We start from the raw sequence: 27,042 nt of genomic DNA, 5'->3' as shown, positions 1-27,042 counted from the left end.
TAAATCTGGCACCACCTCTTTCAAACTCGGTTGAAATCTTGTGTAAAATAAATATTTTTTTTCAACAATAATCTATTAACTTGAAGGCTTAACAACTATTTAGGCCTGATACACAAAAATAGCAGTGATGACAGCACTTAATACAATTTTATATGCAGAACCACCTCCAGGCTCAGAGTTCAGAAATTCAGAAATCTTCAAAGGACATCCCCTAGATGTGCTTTAAAAGGCACACACGGGCTTGCAATATTTTCATGGCAGGAGGGTTAGCTATTAATTCGTACAAATAATGTCATATTATTGGTAATCATCAGGAATATAAGTATATTATTAGAGAATTATTTCTAGGGGTTTTTGTTTGTTAGATTTTTTTGTACAGAGGTGAATATATTAATCTTACCATCAGCATGGTAAAATGTTCTTTTAGTAGCTGAAGTAAGGCTGTTACAAAGGGGACAGGGAATAAGTGAGGAACAACAACAAAAAATTTAAACCTTTTATGACATTGATGGAGGAAAAACCATTCCTGCATTGTTATGTTCATTTATTTTTTGTGACTTTCTTATACCTGACGACCAAACATAATTAATGAAAAATGCAGTTTGTTCCTGGCTGGTATCAGAGAGTTTTCCACAATAAGAAATAAGAAGCATCTGAATAAATGTTCACTTTTTAAAAATGACTTAATGCACATGTTCTTTTGCTCTTTTGCTTAAATCTTTCAATTCCTCTCATTTCTGGGGAAGATTTTGGGTTGATGAAGACAAAAATTATATTCTATGGAAAAAAAACGAGCAACTGGTTGTGGAGCTCAGGGCTCAGTCACTTGCATTTTACACTTTCCTGGACCTATCAGATACAGAAATAATTCTGTTTATCTTCTGCACAAGGGTTGTCCGGTTAGTGTTTGAGAAGCTAAAACTTCTCCACCAAGTTGTGATTTTGCTAAATAATTGCAGAAGACAGATAAAAACCAAATGGCTTGTTGGTACCCCACGGACTGCTACACATCATGAACTAGCAATTAGAAATTTGCAATGAAGAGCTGGGAAGGGGCAAATAAATTCTACATCTGAATTAGTTACCAGTAAGTTGACCACTATTAATTTAAAGCCAACATCTGATGTTTAACTGGGCAAGGTTAGCCACAACACAGCATTTGTTCACACTGAACTGCTAATCTCACTGTGCTTCTAAAACCAAAGATAAATATGGAGGAATGCACAAACTGATTTAAATTAACCAGGACTCACTACTCATTTTATGAAAAGTGTTGGGTGTGCTTTGCATCCAAAAGCAACAATTGGTTATGCACAATGCTCTGCAGCAGAACTGCTTAAAAATCTGAAGTATTCCTAAACTGTTTCACTTAAACATTTCTGCAATAAAATCTTATTCAACTGTTGCTTTTATTAATTTTTTACACACCAGAGACCAAGTGAATGCAAGTTGATTTTTTTCTTTTTCTCCCTTCTATGCCTTTATTTTTTTTTAACTTTACCTACTACTAGCAAATAAACTATCCCTTTTTTTAATAAAACCACAGCCTTGAGTTTTGGCCCCTTAATAGTAGCCTACATGGTCGACTACCCTTGGTGTTAAATTTTCTTAAATTGTATTTCTGTCAGTATATCATTTTTTTAAGCAATGGACCCTATAATAGCAAGCTCTGTTCTGTCAGGAGTACATTTTAACAGCGTGACACAAGTATTTTTCACTACAGGAGACAAACAATGATATGTATTACATGCAGTAAACATTGCCTTTGGTACATAGGGTTCTCTTAGCATTCATCTGTCTAAAATTTCATTGTGTCCTGCACAGGGAAAAAAACCCTGCCTCTCATTATCTATTGCCGAGGGCTGTAGGTTTGTAAAGTGCCAACAATGCATTGTCACATTTCTCACAAAACAAGGGCTTGATTGAATATTACAAGAGCAGTAGAGACCCAGCGAGGTGGATTAAGGGATATTTTAATAGTAAAAACAAAATAACAAACCTTTCACTGAGCTGCTTAACTAACAGTATTGTAATCAATTTCCCTTTTTTTCCTTAAAACAGGCCCCCTTTCCCCAAAACAAGCAGGGACAAGAATTTTATCAAATAAAGACATTTTGTGCTTAATAGCATCCTGGCAAGAAGAGAGGAAAAATGGCAATTTTTCTGTGGGAAATGCACCCAACCCTGTGATTTTACAGAACAAGGACTGTGATAGCCGCAGTTCTGAAATTCAGAGTGAATTTACGTGGGGGCTGCAGTTCAATAGTTAATCAGATTTTAATACTCCCAGTTACTTGGGAAAACGAGTTTCCCAGTGCTCATGCACATGAAGTGCCCTTTAGGTACAAGGGACCACCCCCGAGAATCTTTTCTCTGACATCTTTGTCACACTCAAAGTGGCTGTACACAGCCTCATGTGAGCTATGTGAAGCAGGGTCATCCCCTCTTTTTGTGCATTGGGTAGCTGGGAGTGGATTTATAAATGGCTCAACACTGGCGCAATTCTCTGGTTCCAAAAACCAGCAGGGCTGTGGAGCACTCTGAGAGGCCTCGTTGGCTTTGCTGAACTCAAACATGACTTTCCTTCAGCACCTTAAACTGCAAGCACCACAAATGGGCCATGTGCAGGGAATTATTCAGGAGAATAAAATCAATCAAAGTATACAAAATTACTCAGATGAAAAACCAATGCATGATTCACTTGTTAATTGATCCTTAAAAGAAATATGACTTTCCCCCTCCCTTTGGAGGCAGAATCATCATGGTCAGAAAAAGAAAACAAGCAGGGTTGATTAAATTTTTTAGAGAGTCTGGGTAAATTCACTCCACCACAAAACCATTTTCTGTTGTAGGAAAATCACTCCCAAGGTCTGTTGTCTCTATTTTAACAACCAGAACAGGACATTTTCTCAGCTCCAAGGGAACAGACACCTTGGGCAGAAATCCTGCAGTCCCAGGTTCAAATGTACCCCAGAACTTCCTCCCTCAAAATCAGGAAAGGTTTTTAGTGCCAGGGAATTATTGGAAAGGGATTATCACCAGCACTGATCAAAAGTAAGCTAAAAACATCTTGGTAAGATCTTCTGGGCCCAAAGCAGAGAGGTCTGCAGCACACACCAAAGCAGCAGTCTGTATACAGAGGATAAGGTTAAAACAAACAGCCTGTGGAGCTGGGGAGGGAGAGAGGGAAAAGAGGAAGCAAATGTCTTTTTAAAAGGTGACAAGACTTCTTAAAAAGGCTGTTATGGAAATTACCAGCGATTTCTTCTTCCTCAGAATATTTTAAATTAAAGAGCTGGCATACAAAACGTCCAGTGGATCGATCAAGGAGAGGCAGATACACAACTCTTTATCCCAGGCACATAGTTCATTTTGCATCTGATAACTGTTGGCTGTTGTCAGTGCTGTTTAATGGCTGGGGGGGGGTTAAAGGGAGAGAAATTTACAGCTGTTTCACAGAGACAGAGAAGAGATCATTTGCTCTACATAGCCTTCAAAAAAAAAGAAATATAGAGAGGAGCTGGCATTGGTAAATGCTGAGTTTCCTTGCCAAAGCCTGTAGCCTTATGAGATTCTCTATGCATCTTCTGAGCCGAGCTGAAGAAGGTTTGGCTGGAACAAAATTGCTTCTCACCAGCAACATCTGCTACGAGATCTGGAGATCTCTGTCATAACAAAGCCTGTTTTCAGATTCCTGCCCTCCTGTAGGTGCTGAGTGCCAGATGAAGGGGCTGGAACAGGATAAATGAACTCTGCAGGCCCTATGTCCAACTGAGGGGGAATTGCCATAAGAATGGGGAAGCACAACCATAAACTCCCGTCCAAGGACCCTTCTGACAAACTCTGCTTTGGCAGAACCAAAGGACAGTTCACAGCAGATGTTCTGGAGAGACTTGGCAACATTAAGCTGAGTTCCTTTGGCAGTGCAGGTCTGTAAGTGCACAAAAATAGCTCCAAGATTCTTAGGTTGAAATTTCAGCACTGGGTGCAAAATTCCTGGTTTTTTGTTTAGGAAATTTCCCTGTCCAATCATGCAGGAGCCACTCTGGCAGTCACGCTGCTGAGCTGGAACCAAAGCCCATTTGGGGCAGCCCCAGTGACCTGACAGGGACAGGTTCCTGTATGGTTCTCCACACACCTCACACTCATAAGCCAGACCAGGTTCCCCTTAGCAGAGTCCTGGATCCATGAAGCAATTTATTCAGGGTTCAATAACAAACATTTTGAGGTGGTGCCTCCGAGGAGGAACTAAAGAACCCCCAGGCTTTTGTCCCCTCACACTCCAAGCTCAAGGTTCCCTGGTGTATCCTGCTGAGCCATCAGTTTCTGCCTTTCTCTGAGTGCCCACAGGTCCCTGAGTATGCCAAGCAGAACTACCTGCACAGTCTCTGCTCTTCCACACATTTAACCCTTTCCTAATTAGTGTGTCTCCAGTAGGACCTGTCTGAGGAGGTTCCCACCAGCGCTTCCCTCACCCTGACAGAAAGGAGCTGTAAAACTGGATAACCTAGGCTGGGGATGCAGGGAAGGGACATGGAGCAGAATGGTATTAGGCTGAGAGAGAATCTGATGTGTTGTCGCATCAGCCAACATTGCTCAGAGAGCTACTGCCCAGAGCCTTCACTGCTTTACCCATCCAGCCATTATGTGTTAGAGCTGCAGCCTGCTCTTCCACCCTCTCACAGCATGGGGGGGAAGGGGTTTCAAAGAGGTTTCAGCTGCCCTGCTCTCTGCACACAAAAAAAAAAAAAAAAAAAAGGAAAAAAAAAAGAGAAGTACTTATTTGACCCATTTCCACTCCTTCATTTCTAAAGCATGCAATATTGAGGCATCAGTGACAACTGTGTCTTTAACACAGCTGATCTATAAGGACTGCCAGGTAATTAGGTTGCTTGATTTCTTGAGACTTCAGGAAAAGCCAGGAAGCCCAGGGTGGGCACACATGCTGTAATTGCTGTGTAACAAGATGCTCACCCATCTGTCTAGAGCCTTGAGTATTCATTCACTCCAGCCCCACTGACAGACACAGAAGGCCAGTCTGACTTCAGCATTCATAGGTGACATTGCTAGAAGAGGCTTGCCCCCACCTGCTTTTTACTACAGCAATTAAATATTCATGCATTTGCTACAAAGCTTCTAAAGCAGATGAGAAATACTCATAAAACTGGATTTTAATCACCTCACCTTTAGTATTTCATCCCAGACACTTTGCAAATGCTGGAAAAGGTGTTGACTACTCCTAAATAAATGCATGGGGGGGGGGTAAAAACAGAGACAAACTTCACATGCTGCTCACAGCTCTGTGTCAGTACAAGAGTCTGATGTAAACCCAAGTCCTTGGCTAGTGCTACCATGAGATTTTCATGTGCAGCCCAAAGACAAAGCCGGGGACCAGCTCTCCTCCCTTGTGCATCAAGCTCATGGCAGTGAGAGAACAAGCAAGGAGGGGAAGATAAAAGAAAGCTGGATTTTGCCATAGTCATTACTGTGCATCCTTCGTCATCCTCAGGCACAGCTCCTTTTCTTGTACCTCCCCACCACACATTTTGGGTGAATATTAAAAAAAGCTCTAAGATCTGTTGTTAAAACTCACAAACCAGAAATTCTGCGCTTTGGTGCAAGCAGCGACTTGGCTTGTGGGACTTTTTGGAATCACTGCAGCAAGTCGTGAATGATATATGAGATGAAAAATCCCTGCTCACTGCACACAATTCAGATAGTAAAATCTCCCTGGAGCATTAAAAAAAAAGCACTTGAACGTGTCATTTTATTTTTGTCCTGTGCCAGAAGACTCCCTCATCTCTGCCCAAGAACATGCAGCTACCTCAGCTATCACCAGAGATGAGAAAGCACTCGTGGAGCTAAAGGAGATGGGCTCAGTTTACACAGCGTTTCCAGGAAAAGACACAGCAAACCAGACAGAATTATATTGGACTCAGGCCTTCCTCCAAACACAGGTTTTTTGGTCATTTTTTAAAGTAATATCTAATCTCATCAGCCTGACTCTATAACTTGATTGACCTTTGGAGATTGCATTAAGGAAGCAACAACAGCATGCTCAATACAGTTAGGGCCATGAGGAGAAACATTTGATAAAAATATCATGTATGTGACTAGACATCATTTATGTTGGGACAAATACAGGAACATGCTTTGAATTCAGGCTTTTATTCTTTCTTACCCCTTTACTGGAACTTTTTTTCTGTGCCTGCCCTTTGGTGGTGACCTTTTAAATTTGGCAGAGCCAAATGTCTGCAGCCATAATTTACCCATCTTTTGACTTGCTGCATGTGGTGCTAGTACAATGGGATAGGAACTTTTTCTTGTGGTTTTTGAATTGTGTGGGGTTTTTTTTTTCCTTTGGAAGGAGGGGAAAGCTGTGACAGCAGCAATGCAGAACACTGAGGAATGTTGGATTGCTCTCAACAGGGATTTGTTCCTTACCAAAACTCCTGCATGCAGAGGGTAGCCTCTGCTCACACACACACACACAGAGCCCCCCTCATCCCTTCCTCCACATCCAAAATGACAGAAGATCTCCAGAATTAATCTTGCAGCAAAACCACTCAGTTTGGAGCACACAAACTGTCACTCTTTGCCAATCACTAAGAAGTGGGGAGTTTCCCAGTTTGCTGGTGTTCATTTTGAGCAGGGGGAGGACAGAAAACTGACAGCAGGAGTACAGATCTACGGAAGAGTGATCTGCCCAGATGCAGATGTCTTGGTGGCTGCATTTACTTTTAGGAACAGAAAGCAAGGGTCCCATCTAAAGACAACTGATGTTGTCTTCTCTTGACAAGTTTTCTTAAATTTGCAATTTAAAGTTTTTTTCCTCCCAAATTCCAGTGATGAGGAAGGACGGTCACTTACACTGGCATGACGCATCTGTCATTTTCAGCATTCTGAAATTTTGGGGAAAGCAGCTGTTAACACTTCCACTTCTCTTGCTTCTTCAATAAACAGCAGAGCGGTACCTACTCCTGCCCCTTTTACACAGCAGGAGGAAGAAGGGATTGGGGGATCATCAGACACCTGTCCCTGAGGCAGAGCAGACACAGAAATTCACATGTATCCTCCACCCATCAGCAAGCAACTGCAGTGAGGATGAATTAACAAATTGGATTTGTTAATTTTTTTTTGTTGAAGCAAACCAAGAAGGAGACAGCAAAACCACAGCTGGTATCTGCTTGTTCCTGCTGTCAGGAAGATGCCATCTCTGGGTGTCAGCACCCAGCCCTGCTGGCAGCTCCTGCAGCACAGAGGTGATGGGAGGGAGCTCTTCAGTGGCTTTTCTCAGCAAACACACCGGGTTCTAGGCTAGGTTTGGTTTCACAAGAGCTCAGCTAGAGCTTAAGGAGCCAAAGAATCAGGGCTTAAAAGCACGGATAAAACAGTTCTTCAAAATTTGGGGGTTGGAGGGTTAATTCTTGAGTGCCTTGCAGGGATAGTGGTTTCCAGGCTTACAGTGACAAAAATCACATCTTTCCACTCAGGCAAGATTTTTTTCTGGGAAACTTAACATGCTTGAAATCATTTTCTAAATCTGTTTCTTTCTCATTCCAATTTTTTTTCATTTTTTTTGGGGAAGGAGGAAGAGAGGGAGTGGATAAGAAATACTTGTCCCCTATACCAGCTTTTTGATACTCTGCTAAAAGCAACAGTATGCTTGTTATATAATATTGACAGTATTGCACAAATCAGCCAAACAGGAGGCACGTGGGAGTTGGTGGCAAGAACTAACTTTTCCAAAAAACACACCTTGAAACTGGAAGGATGAGGAGAAAGAGCTGGGTCTGAGAAGCAAAGGATTTATGGTGTTTAAATCAGACAGAATTATGAAGTGGTTGCTTGTCTGCTAAAAAGCCTTACACATATATTTATACAAGCACATATATAAAACAGACAAAAATTACTTTTTCAACAGGTCATGAAGAAAACTGTTTATCTGTCACCATAGTGAGATTACGCATTAATAACAGGATTACTCAGGATAGTTAATCCTGGAGTTATTGTTCAGACACAGTACATACCTATCAAGACTGATAATCTGGCAAATTACAGTAAATTTTGCAAATATGTACTGGCTTTTACTCAGAGTAAATCTCGTAGCAGAGGAGGTATATTTGTACAAAGAGGGAAAAGATGTTGATGGAAGCAAGCACCTGCTTACCACAGCAGGGAGAGGCTGTGCTTGGGATTATTGTGGCCAAATTGTTCAATAACTTGCACTGGGTGCTACCACCACCACCCTACATATTTCAGGGGTGCTCTTACAAAACACACTTGTATGTTTTACCTGTAATTATCAGGTGGTGAGAACCTGGGAGGAACAGGGAGAATAAAGAAAGATGCTGTTACAGGAAAAGGTTCAGGCTGTGCTGCACCTGGGGACAGAGAGTAATTGGGACCCTGTCTGGGACCCAACAGGGGTCATCATGAAAGGCCTCAGAAGAGCACAGAAGACACCCAGCTCTGGATTTGTGCTCTTTGTTTTGCTCTCTGACTCCTTTCCCAGCGATTCACTCCGCATTATGACTGAATTAGGTGAGGAGGTGCTGGGGGAAGTGCTCTTGGCTAACTTCACAGCACAGCCAGGCTCATTAAAACCAGCACATTTGCTGCAGTGTGTGCAGCATTTCCTCCAGGTTTTAAGACTGTTTTGGTAAGTGAAGTTCTGAGCAGAAAGAATACGTTTTAATTTACTTTTTAGTGGCCCTGTTATAAGTATTCAGTGTCACGCTGGATTTTAATATTTTTTTATTACTATATGGAGCATAAAAAAGTATGAATGCATTTTCTTAATAAAAATGAACATATTCTTCTGGAAGCTTAAAGCTGCTAAGTACACAGCACATGTTCATTAGTGCAATTTTGGGGCATGAAGAGAAAGTGAATAGAGAACCCAAGGTTCACAAGCATCAACACAAAACCTCAGGGCTTTTTGGTAAAGTTTTGTCTCACCTCCAACTGCTGCTTCCCAGGAAAGCTGTGGAGAGCAGAGCCCATGGGGTGTAGAGCCAAGCCTAGACTTGGACCATTAAATCATTCCTCAGCAGTTTGATTTGGGGCAGTGGGATGTAGGATTAGCATACAAATAACCATCCTTCCTGTCAGAGACAAACAGGGCAAGGTTGTCACAGGTGTCACAACTTTGATTGACACCCTAGACACTGCAACAAGGTGCCTGGCCAGGATGGGAGCCCTGGGTCTGAGCATTGCCTGGACCAGGGAGGTTTATCAACAGCACACAAAGAACAAGGACACAGTAATTCAAGAGGGGTTTTCAGGCAAAGCCAAACTAATTTTAAAGATTTGGCTCTACTGGGGCATGTTTCTAAATTAATAGGGCCTATACCTTTCAATAGGATTATTCAGGCTACATCAAGCATGTAGGACATGTTTTTAGGATTAGATTTAATTTTATTTTGGTATAGAGCATTCTTAAATGTATCAGATTACAGATTAAGCAAGGAAGCCAGCAAAAACTGGTGTAGAGCAGCTTGTTATTGCAACTGCCCTCCTCCTTCTTAACACTTTGTATAAGGCAGGCAAACACATTAGGCTTAAAAAGACTTCTTTGAAAAGGTTTCTTTTTTGTAAATCCAAACATCAGATCCTAGAAAATTCTGAATTCTGTGTAAAATTTGTTTAACGCAAATTAGAAAGGGGGAAATGAAATGTGTTATTTATGGGAAAATGAGTTTTTAAGTTTTCTATTATCTTAAAATCTTGATTTTTAGTACAAATTTTGAGAAAGAATAGTAGCTCTGAACTGAGCTCAGTCCTGACTTTAAAAAAACCCCCAAGATTTATGTAGAAACAGCCATAGCGACAAAAGATAAGAAAATAATTCACAACGATTGCAATTTCCATCCCTATTCTACAGCCTGTAACTCATTTGAACTATTCCTACTGAGAAATCCTTCCTTAAAATGTATCTAAAAGACAAAACCAAGTTCAGTGATTGTTACTTGAACTATTGTCAGAATTTGATACAGAATAATAAATTCTGTTTCTCAGAGTTAACATATTTACAGAAGCAGGGAATTACTAAAACTATTTGCATCAACTTTAACACATATTTCTCTTGAAAGCATCTGCAAAGAAATAACATTATAAAATAGAATAAAATAATATTTATTTTATCCCATGGTGGATCAGTACTGATGTTCAATTCTGGGTTAAATATAATAAACACTACCCACTAAGCTAAAACCTGAGAGACTGAGTAGACTGATATATTTATGGCTTGGACACTTGTCATGAACAAAAATCAGCTATTGTTCTCAAGCCTTTTGAGGATTATATCAAAATATATATAAGAATATTAAGAGAGATGTGATTATTTCTGTACATCAAGTTTGAGCTTTGTTAAAAACAAAAGTGTGATAGCAGCAATACAAGACAAGGGTGCATTTGCTACCTGGTGTTGCTACCTAATTACTCCAATATGTCAATTACAGTATATTCAAATGTACAATTTGACATTCTCACTCTCACCACCCCACTTCAAAATTCTAAAAAAGATACAATAACATGCATAATATTCTCTGCTCTCACCTCCCACCCCCAAAATATTTTATCTTTGCATGTTGTGCAATTATCACTTCCACCTGCTATGTGCCAACATGAGGTTTCATTTTTGCAAATGAAAAGATGAAAAGTGTAAATTCCATGATTACAGAAGGCCACTTCACTCAAGATCTGCAGGGGAATGTCCCAAGGAACATCATTCCAGAGACACTCTGCTCCTTATAAAATTGGTGATTTTCTCCTCATGAAAATTTCCCTGTGCTGTGTTTTGCTATGAAATAGATCAACAGGGTTCACTCCAATCCCAAAGGAAAATATCTTGCAGTTAAATAATTGGCATCATTGTGCTCTTGGAAAAATAGGTGCCAAACACTCTCCAGCTGCTGGTAGCCACAGTTCTGATGTCAAGTGAGGAGAGGGACTGGATCGTGGATTCCTTACACTGGCACTCCATCCCAGCATTTTAGCATGTGCCTAAATTCCTAAATTAAGTCAGCAACTGACCATGCCAATTGCCAGGGGGCTGTCAAAATGCTCAACTATCAGCACTCATTTAAACTCAGTCTTCACTGGTTTAGAGAGGATGAGACCATGATTACATGACCAAGCAAGTACCCGTAGAATGTGGGATGCAGAATTCCCCCATGATTTTTATGTGTATATATCACAGCAACCTGATATACAGAGATTTATGTATGATTTGAAAGGTTTAAATATTTGATAGATTCATACACACAGCTAAGAAAGATGCATGTTTCCAGAAATAACTTGGACATCCTTTTTACTCTTTTAAATGAAGGATCTACTGATCTCCAGAGCCATTTTTAAATGTCCCAAAGAGATGCAATGAGACCCGGGTGTTGAAAGGCCAGTTGATCCAGGAAAGGCAAAAAGCAGCTTCAGGAAGATGTAAAGGAACAGCACCAGAATTATATTACTAGGAAGGAGGTGTGGAACATGCAAAGCTTTTTGAGAAGGTAGACTTGATTGCTTCAGATATTTGAGTCTGAGAAACTTCAAAAATTCCAGAATACTTTGACCAAAAATCCCCCAAATGTATACCTATTACTTGGATTTATTAAACTGTCATCTATTAGCATACTAAGGAATCTGTTGGGAAATTAGCCATCAAAAAAATAATGCATTTAATAAGGTATACCCAAAATACAGATTCTTAAGAACTGCAATAGTTAAGACCAGTTTGATTTGGAAACCATAAGTTGCATGCTGTGTATTTTGATTTCCAAATCCATCATGAATATACTTAACTTCAGTGCGAAGTTAAAAAAAAAAGCAATTTCTAAAGTCAGGAGGACTAAAGAAGTGCGTTACAATTTAACCCGTGTTGATTTTGTTGTTCAAACATTCATATCCAGAAAGAAATAATATCCAGAAAAATACAGTAAATAGCAAGTAACAAAATTCAGTAATAGACCTTTTAATTGCATGGTCGAAACTTGAGGGGCTTTTTTCAGTTTTCACTGTAAAATGTCCCCAAAAATTAATTAAAATGTCAAAGAAATTTAAAGAAATACAAATGTGTAGTTTTTTAAGGAACAGATATACAGTAGAAATCAGAACTTTTTAAAGGCATCTGTGTTAGGCTATTAGAACTAAATATAATTCTACTACATTATGCACAGATGCTTTGTTTCACATGAGCTTCTGGTCAAAAATTCAGAAATTTTCCAGTTAAACCTTGGATATCAAATCCTGTGTCACAATGTAGTTGATAATATTTATTCCCAATGTCAATAACTTTATTATGGATATTATTTTATGGATATTTCATAAGAAGTACTGGTCACAAAATCACATCTGAGAGAACAAAAAATAAATTAGCAAGGATGAAAACAAGAAGCTCACATTTCTTTTAAAAGAGGTTACAGGAAACACTAAGCAGAACTACAGAGCTGTTGTTCTTTTGCCAGGAACATTATCCCATCCTCTGGCACTGCAGAATTACTTCGTCTTCCCCAAAATCACCGCTTTTATTAAGCTTTACTGAGCTGCTCTGTATTGGCAAAACCTTTGTAGTAAAATAATTTTCCATCAAAATACACAGCACTGTAGTGCTGTAATGAAGAGCTGTAGGACAGGCTTTAAGAGGCACGGTACTTTCATCTGAAAAGTCTCCTGAAATTCTTTGAACGTTTCCAGGGGATTAATGAGGTATTTTGACAACACACGAGGAGCGTCTGGTTTTCAAGAAGCCTTATAAGAGGGAAGATTCACATTCTTGAAAATTAAACTGTGTATTTTAAGCCACTAAAAATAACACAATTATTAAAAATTTGGCAGCTCTGAAGAAAAAATACCAGCAGATATGGGGAAACACATGGAACTACTGAAGAGCGTCAAACTTGAGTACACACATTTCACAGCATTTCAACATGACTTAAACACCAATTTTAACAGCTTAATTGAATGTTTCTTATTAAAAGCTATCACAGATGAGCTAAAGAAAGAACAAGCTAAACTAGCCAGAGTGTAACTAAATCAAAAGCATTATTCTTTGCAAATTGGGTGGATTAACTGTGTGTGTTTGCATCACTCTCCTTATCCCTTTCAACAACTGTTAAGGTGTTTGGAGGTTTTCAAAACCTCTGGCAATTAGTAGAAGAGAGAGTATTCTTGCCTTTTTTTTTATTTCCAAGACACACTAAATTATACCATTTATGTAAATTCAGAAGAACATTAATCACACACAGCAAAATTAGAACAAGTGAATTGCTACACCTACCATTTTTTAAAGTATTTTAAAATATTTTTAGGGCATATTCCTGCAAATTACTAGTCCCTTTAATGCATTGCAACAAGGATATTAATGTATACATAAGGGTTCAGTTCTAAAAAGCTTTAGTGAAGAAAGTGGACCTCTAAAGCCTCACTTCCATAAACACCTCAATACTCCTGAAGACCCAGAGTGCTTAAATCTTTAAAGGTCTACCCTTATTTAATCAAGCTGGGCAAGAAACATGTTGAGGAGACATTTTGAAAAAAATTATAACACACTACCCATGAAAATATCCACACAGAATATTTATACACGCATTTAAGCAAGCTGATATCTTGGGTGTTTGCAATACTGCCCGTGACTTGAGAGAGGAATGGGATCTGCTAATCAGCATCAGGCCACAAGACATTTTAAGTCTCTCTAAACACTCCTACACAATAATTTTTTAAAATAATAATTGCCTTTAGAGTGTGAGCAGTTGTACAGGAAAAAGCTGCTTCCTAAATTCTGCCCTTTTCAAACTGCTCTGAAGCTAAATATTTTACAGAGGCAGCATCTTTATAATCGTTCTGGTTGAACATTACTTTCTGTGGTCATTATTTATAAGATCTTCTCCAATATCCAGTTTTAAAGACTTGGCTTTTCTCAGGTCTTTCAACCTGCAAGCGGGGAAGAGGGAAAAACCCAACGTGTTCTGTCCCTTTCCTCGGGAATGGTGATTTACTCATTTTCACAGCTCTTCAGTGGTGGTTTTAAAGTGTGCTGTATATTTACAAATAGTATCAATACTGAGGTGGAAGGGGAAGGGTGGGGGGAGAAGATAGACTTTCTGTCATCCTCCTCCACGTTCTCAATAAGGTTCTAGATGTGTTTAAGGGCAAAAAATTCCACCCCAACATATTAGTTTTGTTAATCCTTTTCTTATGATCTTGCTTGCCTGGCTAGGGAAATTATACAAGAAGTAATAAAAGTTCTAATTCAATTTCCATGTTAAGAGGTGGATTTGGGAAAAAAATAAATATATATATCAGAAACCACATCCTTTGTGTTTACTAAGAGATATGCACTCCAACATTTAGTGTCATGGAGCTGGAGTTAAAACCAGAAACGGCAAAGATAATTTAGCTGCATGAATGCCTACTCTTCAGTAAAATGCTGCCAAAATTAAATAGGAATGAAACAGCACTTTGTAGTCATTGGTCGCTCAGCAGGGTTTGCGTAGTTAAAAACCTAAGTGAAAAGGGTGATTGACCTACATTGCAACTAGCTTAGCACAGCTGTACTTTCATATTTCTGCTGCATCCGAGGAAGCTCATTATTTAATACAACTGAGTTGCATGTGATTGTTGGCCTTTTATTTCACACTTCTAGGGGCCAGGTATTAATCTCAAACGTGCAGCGGGCGTTTCCGTGCATCTGGAAACATCCACGGCTGCCCATTTGCAGGCAAGGCTAAGAGAAGGGATTGCACACTGAAATTAGGAGGCTGCCCAGGGGTAGGAGAACCTCACAAATTTATAGAAATCAAATGAGCAGATGGAACAGAAAGCAAATCCCTTGGCACCCCAAAGGCCAACGCTCTGCTGTTTCCCTATTGTTTTGAGCAGAAGCAGCCCAGAACGTGCAACCAAAGCACATTTCACACAACTCATACCTGAGGTTTAAATAAGTAATAACATTCCAGTTAACAACCAGTTTGACATGTTAACAGCCCAAGGGCTGTTAACATAATGACTGGTCATTAATGGCAGTAATGACAGATTTCAAAGGGAATATTGTGCTTGCAAATGGACATGCTGCCAGTCAGAAGAGAGGACAGAGCAGGATAGGCTGATGCATTAAGATGTCACCATACAGCTCTGGAGGAAAAGAAGGGGAGAAAAAAAAAGTTCTTGCATATTTCACTTCTTATAAATGGACTTGAAATATTGGCGTAAACCTAAGTTCCTCAAATTAAGTCTTCACTTCCTAACCCAGGAGTGTATAAGCAGAAGACAGAAGCCTGCAGGGGAATTATCCTCTGCATATCATTTTCGGGGAGTGTGTTATTGCTAACGCTGAGCCCTTTCTTTGCTCAAGTCAGTTCCCATCCTCGTTAACAGAGCAGAGCTCGCTCCTGCCGTGGTCACCCCGGCACCTCAGGAACTGCTGGAGTGCCGAACAGGAATCACATTCCAGGGCAGAGCCTCTCACACCCACAGCATCTTTCAAGCTCCTTACTTCATTAAAGATTCCTTCCATTCCCTCAATCCCTCCTGATCCGGAGGAAAAGGGTTTAATGTAGTATAATTAACTAATTTTACCAAAGGAGACAGCTAAAGCAAAGCAAGTTTTGGAGTTCTGAAGATGCAGACTATTTATAAGGAGCTCAAAGTGGGGACCTCAGGGCTCAGCTGCAGCACGAGAGCGTGCATCAGGGCTGAGGGAGGGTGCAGCTTTTTTGGCAGGCATCTCTAAATGAAAGATACTGGAAGTATTTTTGCAAACAGGCAAAGACACAATCACACCATTTACGAACTTAAACATGAATTCTAAAGTACCCAAACTGGCTGCATGATTGCTTGTAGCATCTGTAGAATGTCTGTCTTATTGAAAAGCATAATGAACACTGAGAGACAAGTTAATAAGCAATTTTACTCTTTATAGTATCGTTCAAGCCACATATCCTCTAGAGGGCACCACATAAATTAATAGGAAGCCAGAACAGTTTTATACGCAGCGAAGGCTCCCTTTATGGTTAAAAAGGAAAAAACCTAAGAAGATAGTTTGAAACCATAATCAAACTCTAATGTGATCATTAGTACAATGCAATTTGTTCCTTAAATTCATATCAAGTGGGTTGCTAAATATGAAAGCTTATTTGACTACAAAGCTAGAGAAATTTTAACTAGTCTGTACATTAGCACTAAAAATATCACTTTTATAGGTTCACTGCATAACTAAGTAGATAAGATGCAATGAGGCAAATGACTATCTGCAATTACCTTAAGTGCATCAGTTTGAAGTTTAGTGTAAATACCAAGTTTAAATCTATGCACTCACAAGTATTACCAAAAAGAAAAAAAAAATCACAACGAAATAGCTCCATTAAGACTCAATAAATCCAGAGACAAAAAACAGAAACATCTTAAAACCAGTTATAGGATTTCTCCTGTATGCTGGTTTCACGTGCAAAAGTAAAAGGTGTTATGTATGAAGAAATAAATGAAACACCAGTTTGAATGTGATAATGACAAACAACAACAACAAAAAAATCTCCTTTCTCTGAATCACTTAGTATGAGTTTTAACAATCTGTTAGCAAAATATTTACTCCTGTTAAACCCTCAAAGACCAGAGAGCAAGAGCGCGTGTGAATACACCTGTGCTGGGGAAATGCTTTGCTCATATCTTTGCTACCACATCATTTCTGGTTTTGATTTTAAACATTTGATTTCAAAACATTAGATCTGCTGCACTAGCACTTGGGAGATTCAGTAAGCTCAAAGTCTCCAGTAAATTTGGAACTCAGATGAAACAGCCATAGCAGTTCTTTCGCTTCTGCAGGCATTTGTTGTATAACAAAGATCATTAAAATGGGGTTTAAAAATTGGGATGTTACTTTCCCGCACCAAAACCTTTTTCAAACCCTCTCTACACACACTCACCTAAAGACCACAAGCAACCTAAGCTCATGTACAACAATTCCCTTCTGTTCCACCAGCTTTTAAAAGTGAGGTTTTGTTACCTACCACTTTGGCAGCTTTAACACATCAGGTTTAAGATGCAGTCTCTATGCTGAATTCCCAGCCCTCTATCTTGGGTTCAGTTCAGAGCTTGAATAGGTAGCAGAATACTTTTACCGTTAAGTCTAAGCCCATCTGAAGAACCTGATCTGCCTTTCAGCCCCAGCTCAACAAATGCACAGTGGATTTTGGAAGGTTTTTGTTCCACCCATTTTTTCTAGAGGTGGTTACATGGAGAGCCAGAGTACTGATAGTTGTCAGTGCTTTAGTCCTGATCCCTGTTCCTACCTACTCATGGCGTATAATTTGGGAACTGATCAGTGCATGGGAACCTCTCCTATTTGGAGCCTGTACTTAAGCGGAACTTGGAAGTTAACGCATTCAAAAAGAATTTTAATTTTCCCCCAATGGATTAGTGACTTCGATGTCCCTTTAAAAGGAAAAGGCTTCACAGAAGGGGCAAGGGAAATATTCACAGAAGTTCACCTTAGCCTGGAGCAGCTAGTCTCATGAGACCCCCTCCACAGGGAATGGAGGAAAGGTGTTACTGTGGGGAATAGGTGCTTGGAGGAGCCTTTTCTCTCTATTTTACTATTGAGAGCCCAGGGACACTAAACTTCCCAGTAAAACTCCATTCCTGCAAAGCAGCCCTATTGACACACAACGTGTAGATAAACTACCCTGGTGCTGCTCATCCATACTTTGCTACAAGTTATTCCTCAAATACTTTTGAGAATGTAGGTCCACAAGCAAACAAGAAGAGAAAAAAGCAGGTGCTGATTTGCTACCCCTAACAGGTGGCTACAGGTTAGCCAGCATCCCACCTGGGCTGCCAAGTGAAATCAGGAGCAGAGTGGCTTGGAGCTTATGGCTATTAAAAATGGGGAATTCAGTTGGCTATCCTGGTCCAGCTTCACACAGCTGAGTGCCAGCCTTCCTAAAACTTGAGTGCCACAAACAAAATCCTTTGGCAAACTAAAAGGACAAAAGCGAAGACGGGCGAAATGTTCCTCACCTGCAGGGTTCCAGCCCTGCCCTGAAGCTGGGTGAAAACCACAGGACTGGTTTCAGGCTGTGACATCTGGCCACCACCGTGCTGCCAGGAGGAGGAGGGGGAGCTGGAGACCCTCACCTCCCCAGAAGCACAGTACTGTGGGGAGCAGAGGGGAATTACTCTTCTCTACACCAGCATCAGCATCATAAATCTGGCAGCCACCTCCACAACCTGCTTGTGTGCGCTTTTTGACTCAGATTTTAATTCAATCTCCATCTTTCAGTATTTGTTTCCTCCAATAGTCAGCCTTGCAGCCCTGCCAGTGTGAGAGCAGCTCTGCAGGAAGGGCTGAGCAGGTTTCCCGAGCTTGCCAGCGAATGGAAGAAGGCCGTGACCTACCTCAGATAGTCTCTGCGACAAAGGATAAGGTTGGCTTTGGTGTACAAGGTAGAGCCCACCTCCCCCAGGCGACAGTCACAGCAGGCACATTTCAGGCAGTCCTCATGCCAATATTTGTCCAGGGCCTTTAGAAGATATCGGTCTTTAATCTTACGGTTGCAGCCAGCACAACCTTTCGGCTTGGTGTCTGGCTGGACTGAGAGCATTTGTATACCTGAAATACAGTAAGACAAGAGAAGACTGAAAATAGATATTCTCTCAAGTACAAAAAAACTCTTGCCCTTTTCTTCCTCCACCTCGCTTCTCCCCCCGCCACCACCCCACATCCAGTTCATTTAAAAGTCAATGGTGTAGGTAGGATAAAATAACCTAGTCAGACCACAGCGAGCTGAAAACAAGGCTAAGATAAATTTGAGAGCAGAAACTTGCACTGCTTTAAGTTCCACAGCTTCTCTTTAACACCTCATTTACCTGGTCTCTTTGCTGAAAAGAAATAAGATTAAAAAAAAATAACATGAAATGTTAAAACACTCCAGTTGAAAAGTCACCCGATTTCAGCCACAGTATCCAATATTTAACAATGCAAAATTTAAATAAACAGCATATCTCCAATACTTGTCAACCTAAAATTTAAATAAACAGGATATCTATATCTCAAACATACTTAAATCCACATATTTGGACTTATTTGCACTATCTTTATAAAATACAAAAGAACTTCCATTTTTAAAGAAGAAAAGATTGGCGCTTCTAGAGACATGGCACGAGAGTTTGAGAGATTTGACATAGAAATTTTGGTGCTGTTTTTTAATATTTTAGTTCTTTTTAGACACAATAATGAAGCGACAAGATTTCCAAAGACTGCAGTAGCAGCAACACCAGTGACAACCTGCAGTGGAAGGACCTCCTGAAAAATCTGACTTAAAATAATCTGCACAAGGTCAGAGAGGTTCTAGTTTGTCAAGAAAAACAAAATAAAAATGCTGCCCCGCTTTCCAATCCCAGTTTTAGCCAACAGCTACTTCGGGACAAGGAGTACAGTAGTGTCCATTAAGTACATATACACCTTTTGATGTAATAGCTGAGAGCATTTAAAAAAACATTCAAACTCCTGAAACACTGTTTAATGGACAGAACCAGCGAAAAGGGGAACACAGCTGAGTGATGTTACTCAGAGCAACACAGCCAGCTTCCAGGGATCCATTCAAAAATCAATTGCCCTCAGCTTTACAGTAAATGGGGAGAGGTCACTGCCCCAAAGTGCTCACAGACTGGTCTCTCTGCTTAGCTGCATGAGCTGCCACCCCAGTGCACTCTGACTAATTCTCTCACAGTTACCTCTTAGGATAAGCAAAATAACAGCCCTGTGGATATTTTGGTGGACATCAAACAGGGACAGGAGAGAACGGAAGAACCGACACGCTGTTCAGTAGGGGTCACCTCACTGTTTTAAAGCCAGTGATGCAACTTCAAAAAAAGATACTACTCACTAGAACGTGTCTGAATATCGCAACGAGAATTTGTCAAGACTGGGGAAGGAATGCTGTTGCCAACAAGCAAATCCTACTCCAACACTCGAGGTTTGGAACCCTATTATTATTATCCAGAGATTGGGAAAGGTTGAATAGAGTCTCATAGCAAAGAGGAGCAAATTCAAGAGCCTCTCACCATAAAGGCTCTGCTACCTGGAGTTAAGAAAGCTTGGCAGTGTCAGCTTCTATCAGCAGACCTTGGCTGGTGCTTTAACACACCACTACAGACAGGCAGGCTCAGAGCTGAACACAGACGAGTTTGGGGTTGTTTGGTTGGGTTTGTATTTGCTTTTTTATCATCCCTCGTAAGAAAAAGAGGAAAACCAGTGTAACCTTTGAAGCAATGTCAGAGTGTGCCTTTATGGATGTTAGGGCTGCAAAAACAACAGGCTAAGGCATCCCAGGGAGCTCTACAGAGGTGTGTTTAGAACACATGGAATTTACATGGAGTGCAGGGACCGCATGGCCAGTTAAGTGACTTTCCCAAGCTAACTCCTGAGTCTCACCTGCAAAGCTGATTGCTGAATTAGAAATAGTAATTCTTACTGCAACAGCAGCCTTGCTCCTCTCTTTGCAATGTAGCCTATCACACACCTTGGAGCAATGGAGGAGCTGTTCAGGGGTGTGCAGGCAGCTCTGCTAGCAGACACCCCAAAGCACCCCAGCAGTGCTGCTGCACAACATCTAAATCTCCTAACAGCAGTGTAAGGTCTGCATTTTTCTATCAACCAGTATAAAAATTGTCAGTGCTGTCCCTCCCATCACTCCCCAGTTGATGCTCATAGCTCCTCACCACGTAGAGATTCCCAAGATCTGTCTCTCATTCCCAAGGGGGAGGATGAGATCCAGTGACCTGCGCTGGGCTCCACAGTCTGTGGCAGATCTGGGAATGAACACACACATTTCCTCTTGAGAAGGCACCATGAGACAAAGGCTGAGCCTTTACAGTATCTTCAACTGACAGCTGACTCCCCTGAATCCAGGGTACATCCATGAAACAGCAACATAACATGGCTACAAATAAATGACTCAAAGCAGAGAAAATATCAGAGATTTTTGGTAAGGAACCTATACCAGACTGTAAAGGGAACTCCTGCTGAAACTCAAATAACATTGCTTGGTCAAAAAGCCTTAATCTGTAACGTTGCTTATCACAGTAGAGTGTAAATATCCACCAGGTGCCAACAACAGGCTTATCCCCAGACTGTCTCTTTGGCCATGTAGAGGACAAATGCATAAAATCAGCCACAATTTGTATAAACTTCTTGTAACTCAGTTTAAAAAAAAAAAAAGTTTAGAAGCATGAAGGGCTGTTCTAGGACTTTAATCTTTAGCTCGAGGGAAACCAGAATAAACTAGGAGCTAACACAGTTAAAGGCTTTAACGAAAAAAATCTTAATGTAAAAATTTCATCGCCTGATAAGGAAGCGGGTTAGAGAGTGGAGGCTGACAGTCCCTGATCCAGGCTGATCTACTGTCCTGAGCTGTCTGAAGGGAACAAGATGCCACAGAAACACAGCCAAACAAGTGAGTGTCTGAGCAGATTGCAGTAATCAAGCCTGATAATTCCCGAGGTATACGCTGCAAACATGAGGTTATTGTATTACAAATAAAACTGCAGCTTGCACGTAGCCTGCACAGCTTTTGAGATGCTCACTACATGAGGAAAGTAGGCAGAGCCCTGTCATTCACACTGGTTAGTCCAAAACCTTCTTATAGAGACAACTGCAAAGGGGCAAACACCCCATGGAAAGAGAATTTGCAACCCTGCATGTCTGTTTTCCTGAGGCAGGGAGAGAAGGTGGTGCTGACACCCCACTGGCAGCATCTTCAGATTAGGGATTCTATCTGCAGCAGCTTTTGGAGGGAAGGAATGCTTTTCTCCTTTGATAGACCTGCTCTCACTTTACATGCAATGAAGCTGGTTCTATTTTATTATTTCAATTTCCCCAAACTACTGCTTCATTGTAAGAAAAAAAAAGGAGTTATGATTTTTGGTAGTGTAGAAAGGTTCTAAACAAAGTCAAGAAGTGTTTGACATATCTCTGAATTTGAAAATGTCCTTTTCTTCACATGCCCTGTTTAAATCCCTTAGTTTTGACAACAGAACATTCTATTGCCTTTTTCCCCTGTATTTGTATGAACCACCCTAATGCAGATCACCCCACAGACCATCTCTCTCCCCCCTTTAACATTCCCATAAGGTCTCTGATGCAGTTGCACTTCTCAGATACATGCTTGTGTATTTTTAGCTCTCCCTTAATTTGGCAATAAGAATACCTTGCAGCTCACTGTCAGCCAGCTTTTCACAGGCTGCAGTTTAAGTACTCATTTATTCCCTAGGACATGGGAAGGGCCTTTTCAGAGGCTGACAGCACCCGCAAACCCATCCAAACCGCTCACTGCTGAAATATCAGGTGGCAGTGCACAGCGCTGCTGCCTGGCTGCCTTCCTCTCCCCCTCCCCCAGGAAAGCAGAGCTTATGGAGCACTTTCAAAACATCATACAATTCCCTAAGTGCTACAACCCAGGCTGTGGAAAAAAAAAAAAAAAAAAAAAAAGAAAAAAAATCAAACCCAGCTTTCCCTTCAGTTCTGCAGAGTTCTACCCATGCTCTGCATCACAGAGCAGATCTGTTCTCAGAACTGAGGAATTTCAGTGCCTAGTCTGTCACTGTCAAACAAACCCTTTTTATTTCACCCCAATATGCTTTCAAGGGCTTCCTCTATCCTTCCCTCTGCTCCCTCCCTTCCTCCACACCCAGTCCCCAGGATACTGCACATAAACTGCAGAGCTGAGGCAGGAATAAGACTTCTTCATCACCAGTCACCCTCTTTAGGATTTTTGAAGGGAGAACTTAAAAACCAGACTTGCAGGGTTTCAGATTTCTCTCGATCTCCCTAAATAAGTTCAATGCAACTGACTCCCCTCCCTGTTTATTGTTATTATGGTGTGATGAAACACTGTCAACTGATTTGTGACTATGATTCCAGGATAAAGAGGAATGGTTGCTGGAAAAAGCTAAATTAGGCTCCCGGGGAAGGCAGAGAAGCAAAAATCCATCTCACTCAAATCATCACCCTTCTCAAAAATCAAGGGGAATGAGGATTTGATGTAATGAACTATATTGTGTTAGTGATTTAGAAGCATCTGTAAGCGAGATTAGTCCCTGATGGTGCTGAGCATGGCATCAGACACTCAGAACTCAGTTCTTGTTTGTGGTACAGGCAGTCCTTGGGAGAAAGAGTTCTGTTATGCACTGGATCTCTTACAAACTTTTAAAGACCACTCTTCCCCCCTTTTTCAGAAGCATGCATACAGTTCCACCAAAGACAGTAGCACAAACAGCACAAAAGGGAAACTTGCCCCTACTTAGGGGAAAAAAAAAAAATTGAAAAATCAGTTTGGAGCAAATTAAGCATTGTGTGCATCAGTCTTTAAAAGCAAACTGACAGACAACAGGCAGTCAACAGGAGAGTTAGGGGTTCAGGAAAAGATAAAAAGAATACTTTTCTGCTGCTTTCCCACTTTGTAGCTTCATCCTAAAAGCATTCAGAGCTCCAGTAATTCAGGGCAACACACACAGACTCAGGGAAAAAAAAGAAAAAAGTTGAGGTTTCAGAAGCTAAGAAACATTTCAGAACTCATATGTAGCACATCAGGAGTCGTAACTAGTTTTAGATTGGCATGTAAATTGTTCTGTGGAAAATTCTTATTGCCTCCGAGACCCTGCTATTCTGAGTTATTTGACAGTTTAAGGGAAATCATAATTAAAAAAAGAGACATAAATAATAGCCTGTGCAGTGTGGTGCACAGAAATAAGTGGAACCATTTCATTTAAACTCTGGTGAGCTTTTAATTGCCTGGATTGCATTGTGAAGCAGCCTAACGGTTGATTGCCTCCATTATGCTCTCTTGTTCTGTGCCATTCATCCGCACAGGCTCAGCTTCTGTAGTTAACACAACAAAGTAACCGCAACTCCATAACACTCGGGGTTTTTTTAAAAATAAAAGTAAGGATTTCAGCACTCTGAATATAGCCTCTCCTGTATACTTTTGAGTTAATTTTCAATGCTATATAACTAGACTTCACCTCCTGCCCCTTCTTCTACAGAGGAATCTGGGTTTTTTTCTTTATTATTTTTGATTTTTTTTTCTTTCTAAATAAAGGATATGGGTTGGGAAGGAGGGGATGAAAAAAAAAAAAAGAAAAAGGAAAAGAGAAGAGGCTAGGCAAAAAATAAAAATGGGAATGCAGTCCCACAGCTGGGAGCAGTGATACAGATTAAAAGAATTTGGCCAACATGGCTAGTCGATTGCCAAGAGACACCAAACAAAAGATTTCTCTTCTTCTTTCCCCTTCTCTTTTTGAAAGCTAGATTGGGCCTAAAAGCTTGTTTCTCTCTGTTCACTGGCCCAGAGCATCCCTGCAGGCTGTAGCCCCCTAAGGGACAGCACAGCAAATAGATGTACCCAGATCTCAGGGACTGGAGCTGCTGAGCTATGTTCCTACCCCTGGCATGTCCCCCCATCTCTCTCCCCTAGTCCCCCCCCCCCCCCTCCACTCTTCCCCCCCTCCTTTTTTAGAGCAGTGGTGCTGGGAACCAATTTGATTCCCTTTTTCTCCAATGCAGCTGCAAGGCTCAGAGATACTGACATTTTTCCACTCTTATCAGTTTAATTACAGTTACCATGGCAGCAAAGTGCTAGTGCTTGGCAAAGGCCAACAAGAGATTTGCAAGACTGAGTTCAATTTTGATGCAGCTCACATGCAAAATGAAAAAAATAAAATAAATAAGAAACATATACTCCACAACAAAGAATCCCTTTTCGGAGTTAGACGCTCAAGCCTTTTATGCCAATTCCTTTCCGAGCATCCAAAGGATGGGGAGAGGGAGGTGTCGGGGACGGCGCGTCGCGATGTTTGTTGCACCGAGCGAAAGGAATCGCTTTAAAGAGCGGTCCTACAGAGCTGTCCTATTCGGAAGCGGTGTTTGGGGTCTGCTCGGAGCACACGCTGGCAGCGCGGTGAGGATGGAAGAAGAGGAAAGAGGAACCCCCCGCCTCCCCCCGGAGCGCACAGCGCCGGCCACCGCCGCCTTACCAAAACTTTTCTCCTTTTTCTGCATGAGTTGATTTACGGGCGCCTGGAGAGCTCCTTCTCATTGAAGCACCAAATCCCGGCAAAAGTAGCAAGTGCTTCCTCGGCTCGGGTCAAGTGAGCGGGAGCGCGGCGCGCCGCAGCGGGGGCGGGGGGCGGCGGGGCCGGGGATGAGGATGTGGATGGATGGGGGGACGGCACACCCCGAGCGGCGGTGGCGAGCGACAAAGCCACATGCTGCCCTAACTCTGCCGTAAGCCTATAATCCCAGCGGTCTCTTAGCTTTGTTGTAACAAATGGGTTTGATTAAACTGTCACATGCGGCGTTAGGCATACCGTATCGCGCTCGCTGGGAAGGGAGAAGCGGGGGGAGAAGAGGAAAAAAAAAAAAAAAAACCAAAAAAAAATAAAAAAAAAAAAAAAGGAGAGGAGAAAAGAGAAATGCTGGCAGACAGAAGTAGCCCTGCTGCCCTTCCCTCCGGCCGCTCCGGGAGAGGGAGGACGCGGGAGCCCGGACCCCGCAGCCCGAGCGCGTCCCTGCCGCCCCCCGGGCTCCCCGCCCCGCTCCTGCCTCCGCTCTGCCCAAAGGGTTAACCCTGCACCGAACCAGCTGCAAATTAAACTGCTGTACGGGGAGGCTTGTGGATTAAAGCCGGGGAGTGGGAAATTAACCGACTCCCTTGGTAATTGAGAGCGTGTTTCGAGAAGCTCTGGAAGAAGCAAGAATAATAATAACAATAATAACGGGGAGGGGGGTAGTGGTGGGGCTGCAATTCATTGTTAACTTTGACTGCTATTTCTCGAGACGTGCAGTCGGAGGGGTTTCGCTCAGCATCCGCTGCTTGCATGTATTTCATGTCTCATCATAAAAATAATGAAGCCTCACATGATTTAAACAAAACAGTCTCAGCAGAGCTGCAGCTCGAGTGAAAGTTGCAGTGCAGAGATGTGTGTGTGTATTGCAGCCCCGGCTTATGACTCAGAGAGAGAGAGAGAGAGAAGGAGAGAGAGAGAGTGATGCAGGCACACATACACAAATGACCCAAAGCTTATGTACACAGTTGCCTCACTTACCTTCTCAATTAAGCGATACAGGGGAGGCAGTTCAATAAGCACAGTGGCTGCTTTGTAGCTCTTCTCCTTGGAAAAGGTCAAAAAGAAGCATTGTTTGGGGAAAAAAAATAAAGAGGGGGTGGGAGAGATGGGGAGGGAGATCGCTATTCTTTAAGTTTAAAATAATGAGGTCCTCAAGGATCCGCCAAGTAATTGTGTTGACCGCATCCGAGCTACAGGTGTCCTCCTTTTAGTATCTTGCAGTCCAAGGCTGTCTGTCTCCGTCCTGGCTGAAGACAACTTACCTAAAGCAGCGTGTGAGGAGCCGAGTTGAATGAAGTCAGGGCTTTATCAGCTGCAAAATGCAATCCCTTACCAGCCAGACATAATACAGCAAAAGAAAAGGTCACTCAGTTATTACTGAGCCAGCAGAGCCCAGGCAGCTCTTGTGGAAGACCACAGAGAAGCAGCTCCCTTCCGATTTAAGGCTATTTACCTCTCTCCCCCTCCACCCACCCACCCACCCTTCCTCTCCCCCCTCCCAACTCCCCCTTTCTCTCTCTCTCTCCCTCTCGCTTTCTCTCTCGTTCTGCAGCTCGCTCAAGTACAGCCGCCCTCGGAAAGTGCAAAGCAGCCAGGAGACAGATTGGGCTTTGTTGGTAATTTCCCATGGTGAAAATTTACAAGCCTGCAAGTGCAGTCAGCAAAACCACATGCATATGCTAGACACAAACACCAGGGACACACGCACACACACACACACAAGTGACCTCTGCCGAAGCGGCTCGGGATCACCTTCCCAGAGAGTGCTCCAGGAGCACACCCGGGCAGCCAGGGGAGCCCCCCACCCACCATCACTCCTCCCAAAATACTTGGCTCGAACAAAACCAGAAGTTGCCCACGCAAAAAAGAGAAAAAAAAAAAAAAGAAAAAAAAGGCAAGATACATATCTCTCTATTAATGAGTAAT

At 41.7% G+C, this 27,042-nt stretch overlaps 1 protein-coding gene and 1 long non-coding RNA gene across 5 annotated transcripts in view; one reads left to right on the top strand and one right to left on the bottom strand.

The window, feature by feature from the left end:
• LMO3 (LIM domain only 3) overlaps nt 1–26,581 on the bottom strand; it is a 58,885-nt gene extending 32,304 nt beyond the window's left edge. The window contains exons 1-4 of one of the 4 annotated variants that reach the window (XM_071422105.1): nt 26,379–26,581; nt 26,095–26,160; nt 20,713–20,802; nt 18,388–18,601 (exon numbers count right to left, since the gene is read on the bottom strand). In XM_071422105.1, coding sequence (XP_071278206.1) covers nt 18,388–18,601; nt 20,713–20,743 — 245 coding nt within the window. In that variant the 5' untranslated portion in view covers nt 20,744–20,802; nt 26,095–26,160; nt 26,379–26,581. Of the gene's footprint in view, nt 1–18,387; nt 18,602–20,712; nt 20,803–25,023; nt 25,161–26,094; nt 26,161–26,378 lie in introns of those variants that run through there. The other 3 variants (XM_071422107.1, XM_071422108.1, XM_071422106.1) reach the window with 3 other exon arrangements.
• The window catches only part of LOC139587683 (uncharacterized), a 3,460-nt gene continuing 1,430 nt past the window's right edge, over nt 25,013–27,042 (top strand). The window contains exon 1 of the long non-coding RNA XR_011678461.1: nt 25,013–25,137. This is a non-coding gene — a long non-coding RNA (uncharacterized lncRNA). The remainder of the gene's footprint in view (nt 25,138–27,042) is intronic.

The sequence above is a fragment of the Agelaius tricolor genome, unplaced genomic scaffold, assembly GCF_023055355.1.
Source record: "Agelaius tricolor isolate 1412-34295 unplaced genomic scaffold, bAgeTri1.0.p SCAF_3, whole genome shotgun sequence".
In the NCBI taxonomy this organism is placed as follows: Eukaryota; Metazoa; Chordata; class Aves; order Passeriformes; family Icteridae; genus Agelaius; species Agelaius tricolor.
This window is presented reverse-complemented; position numbering and strand designations above follow the sequence as displayed.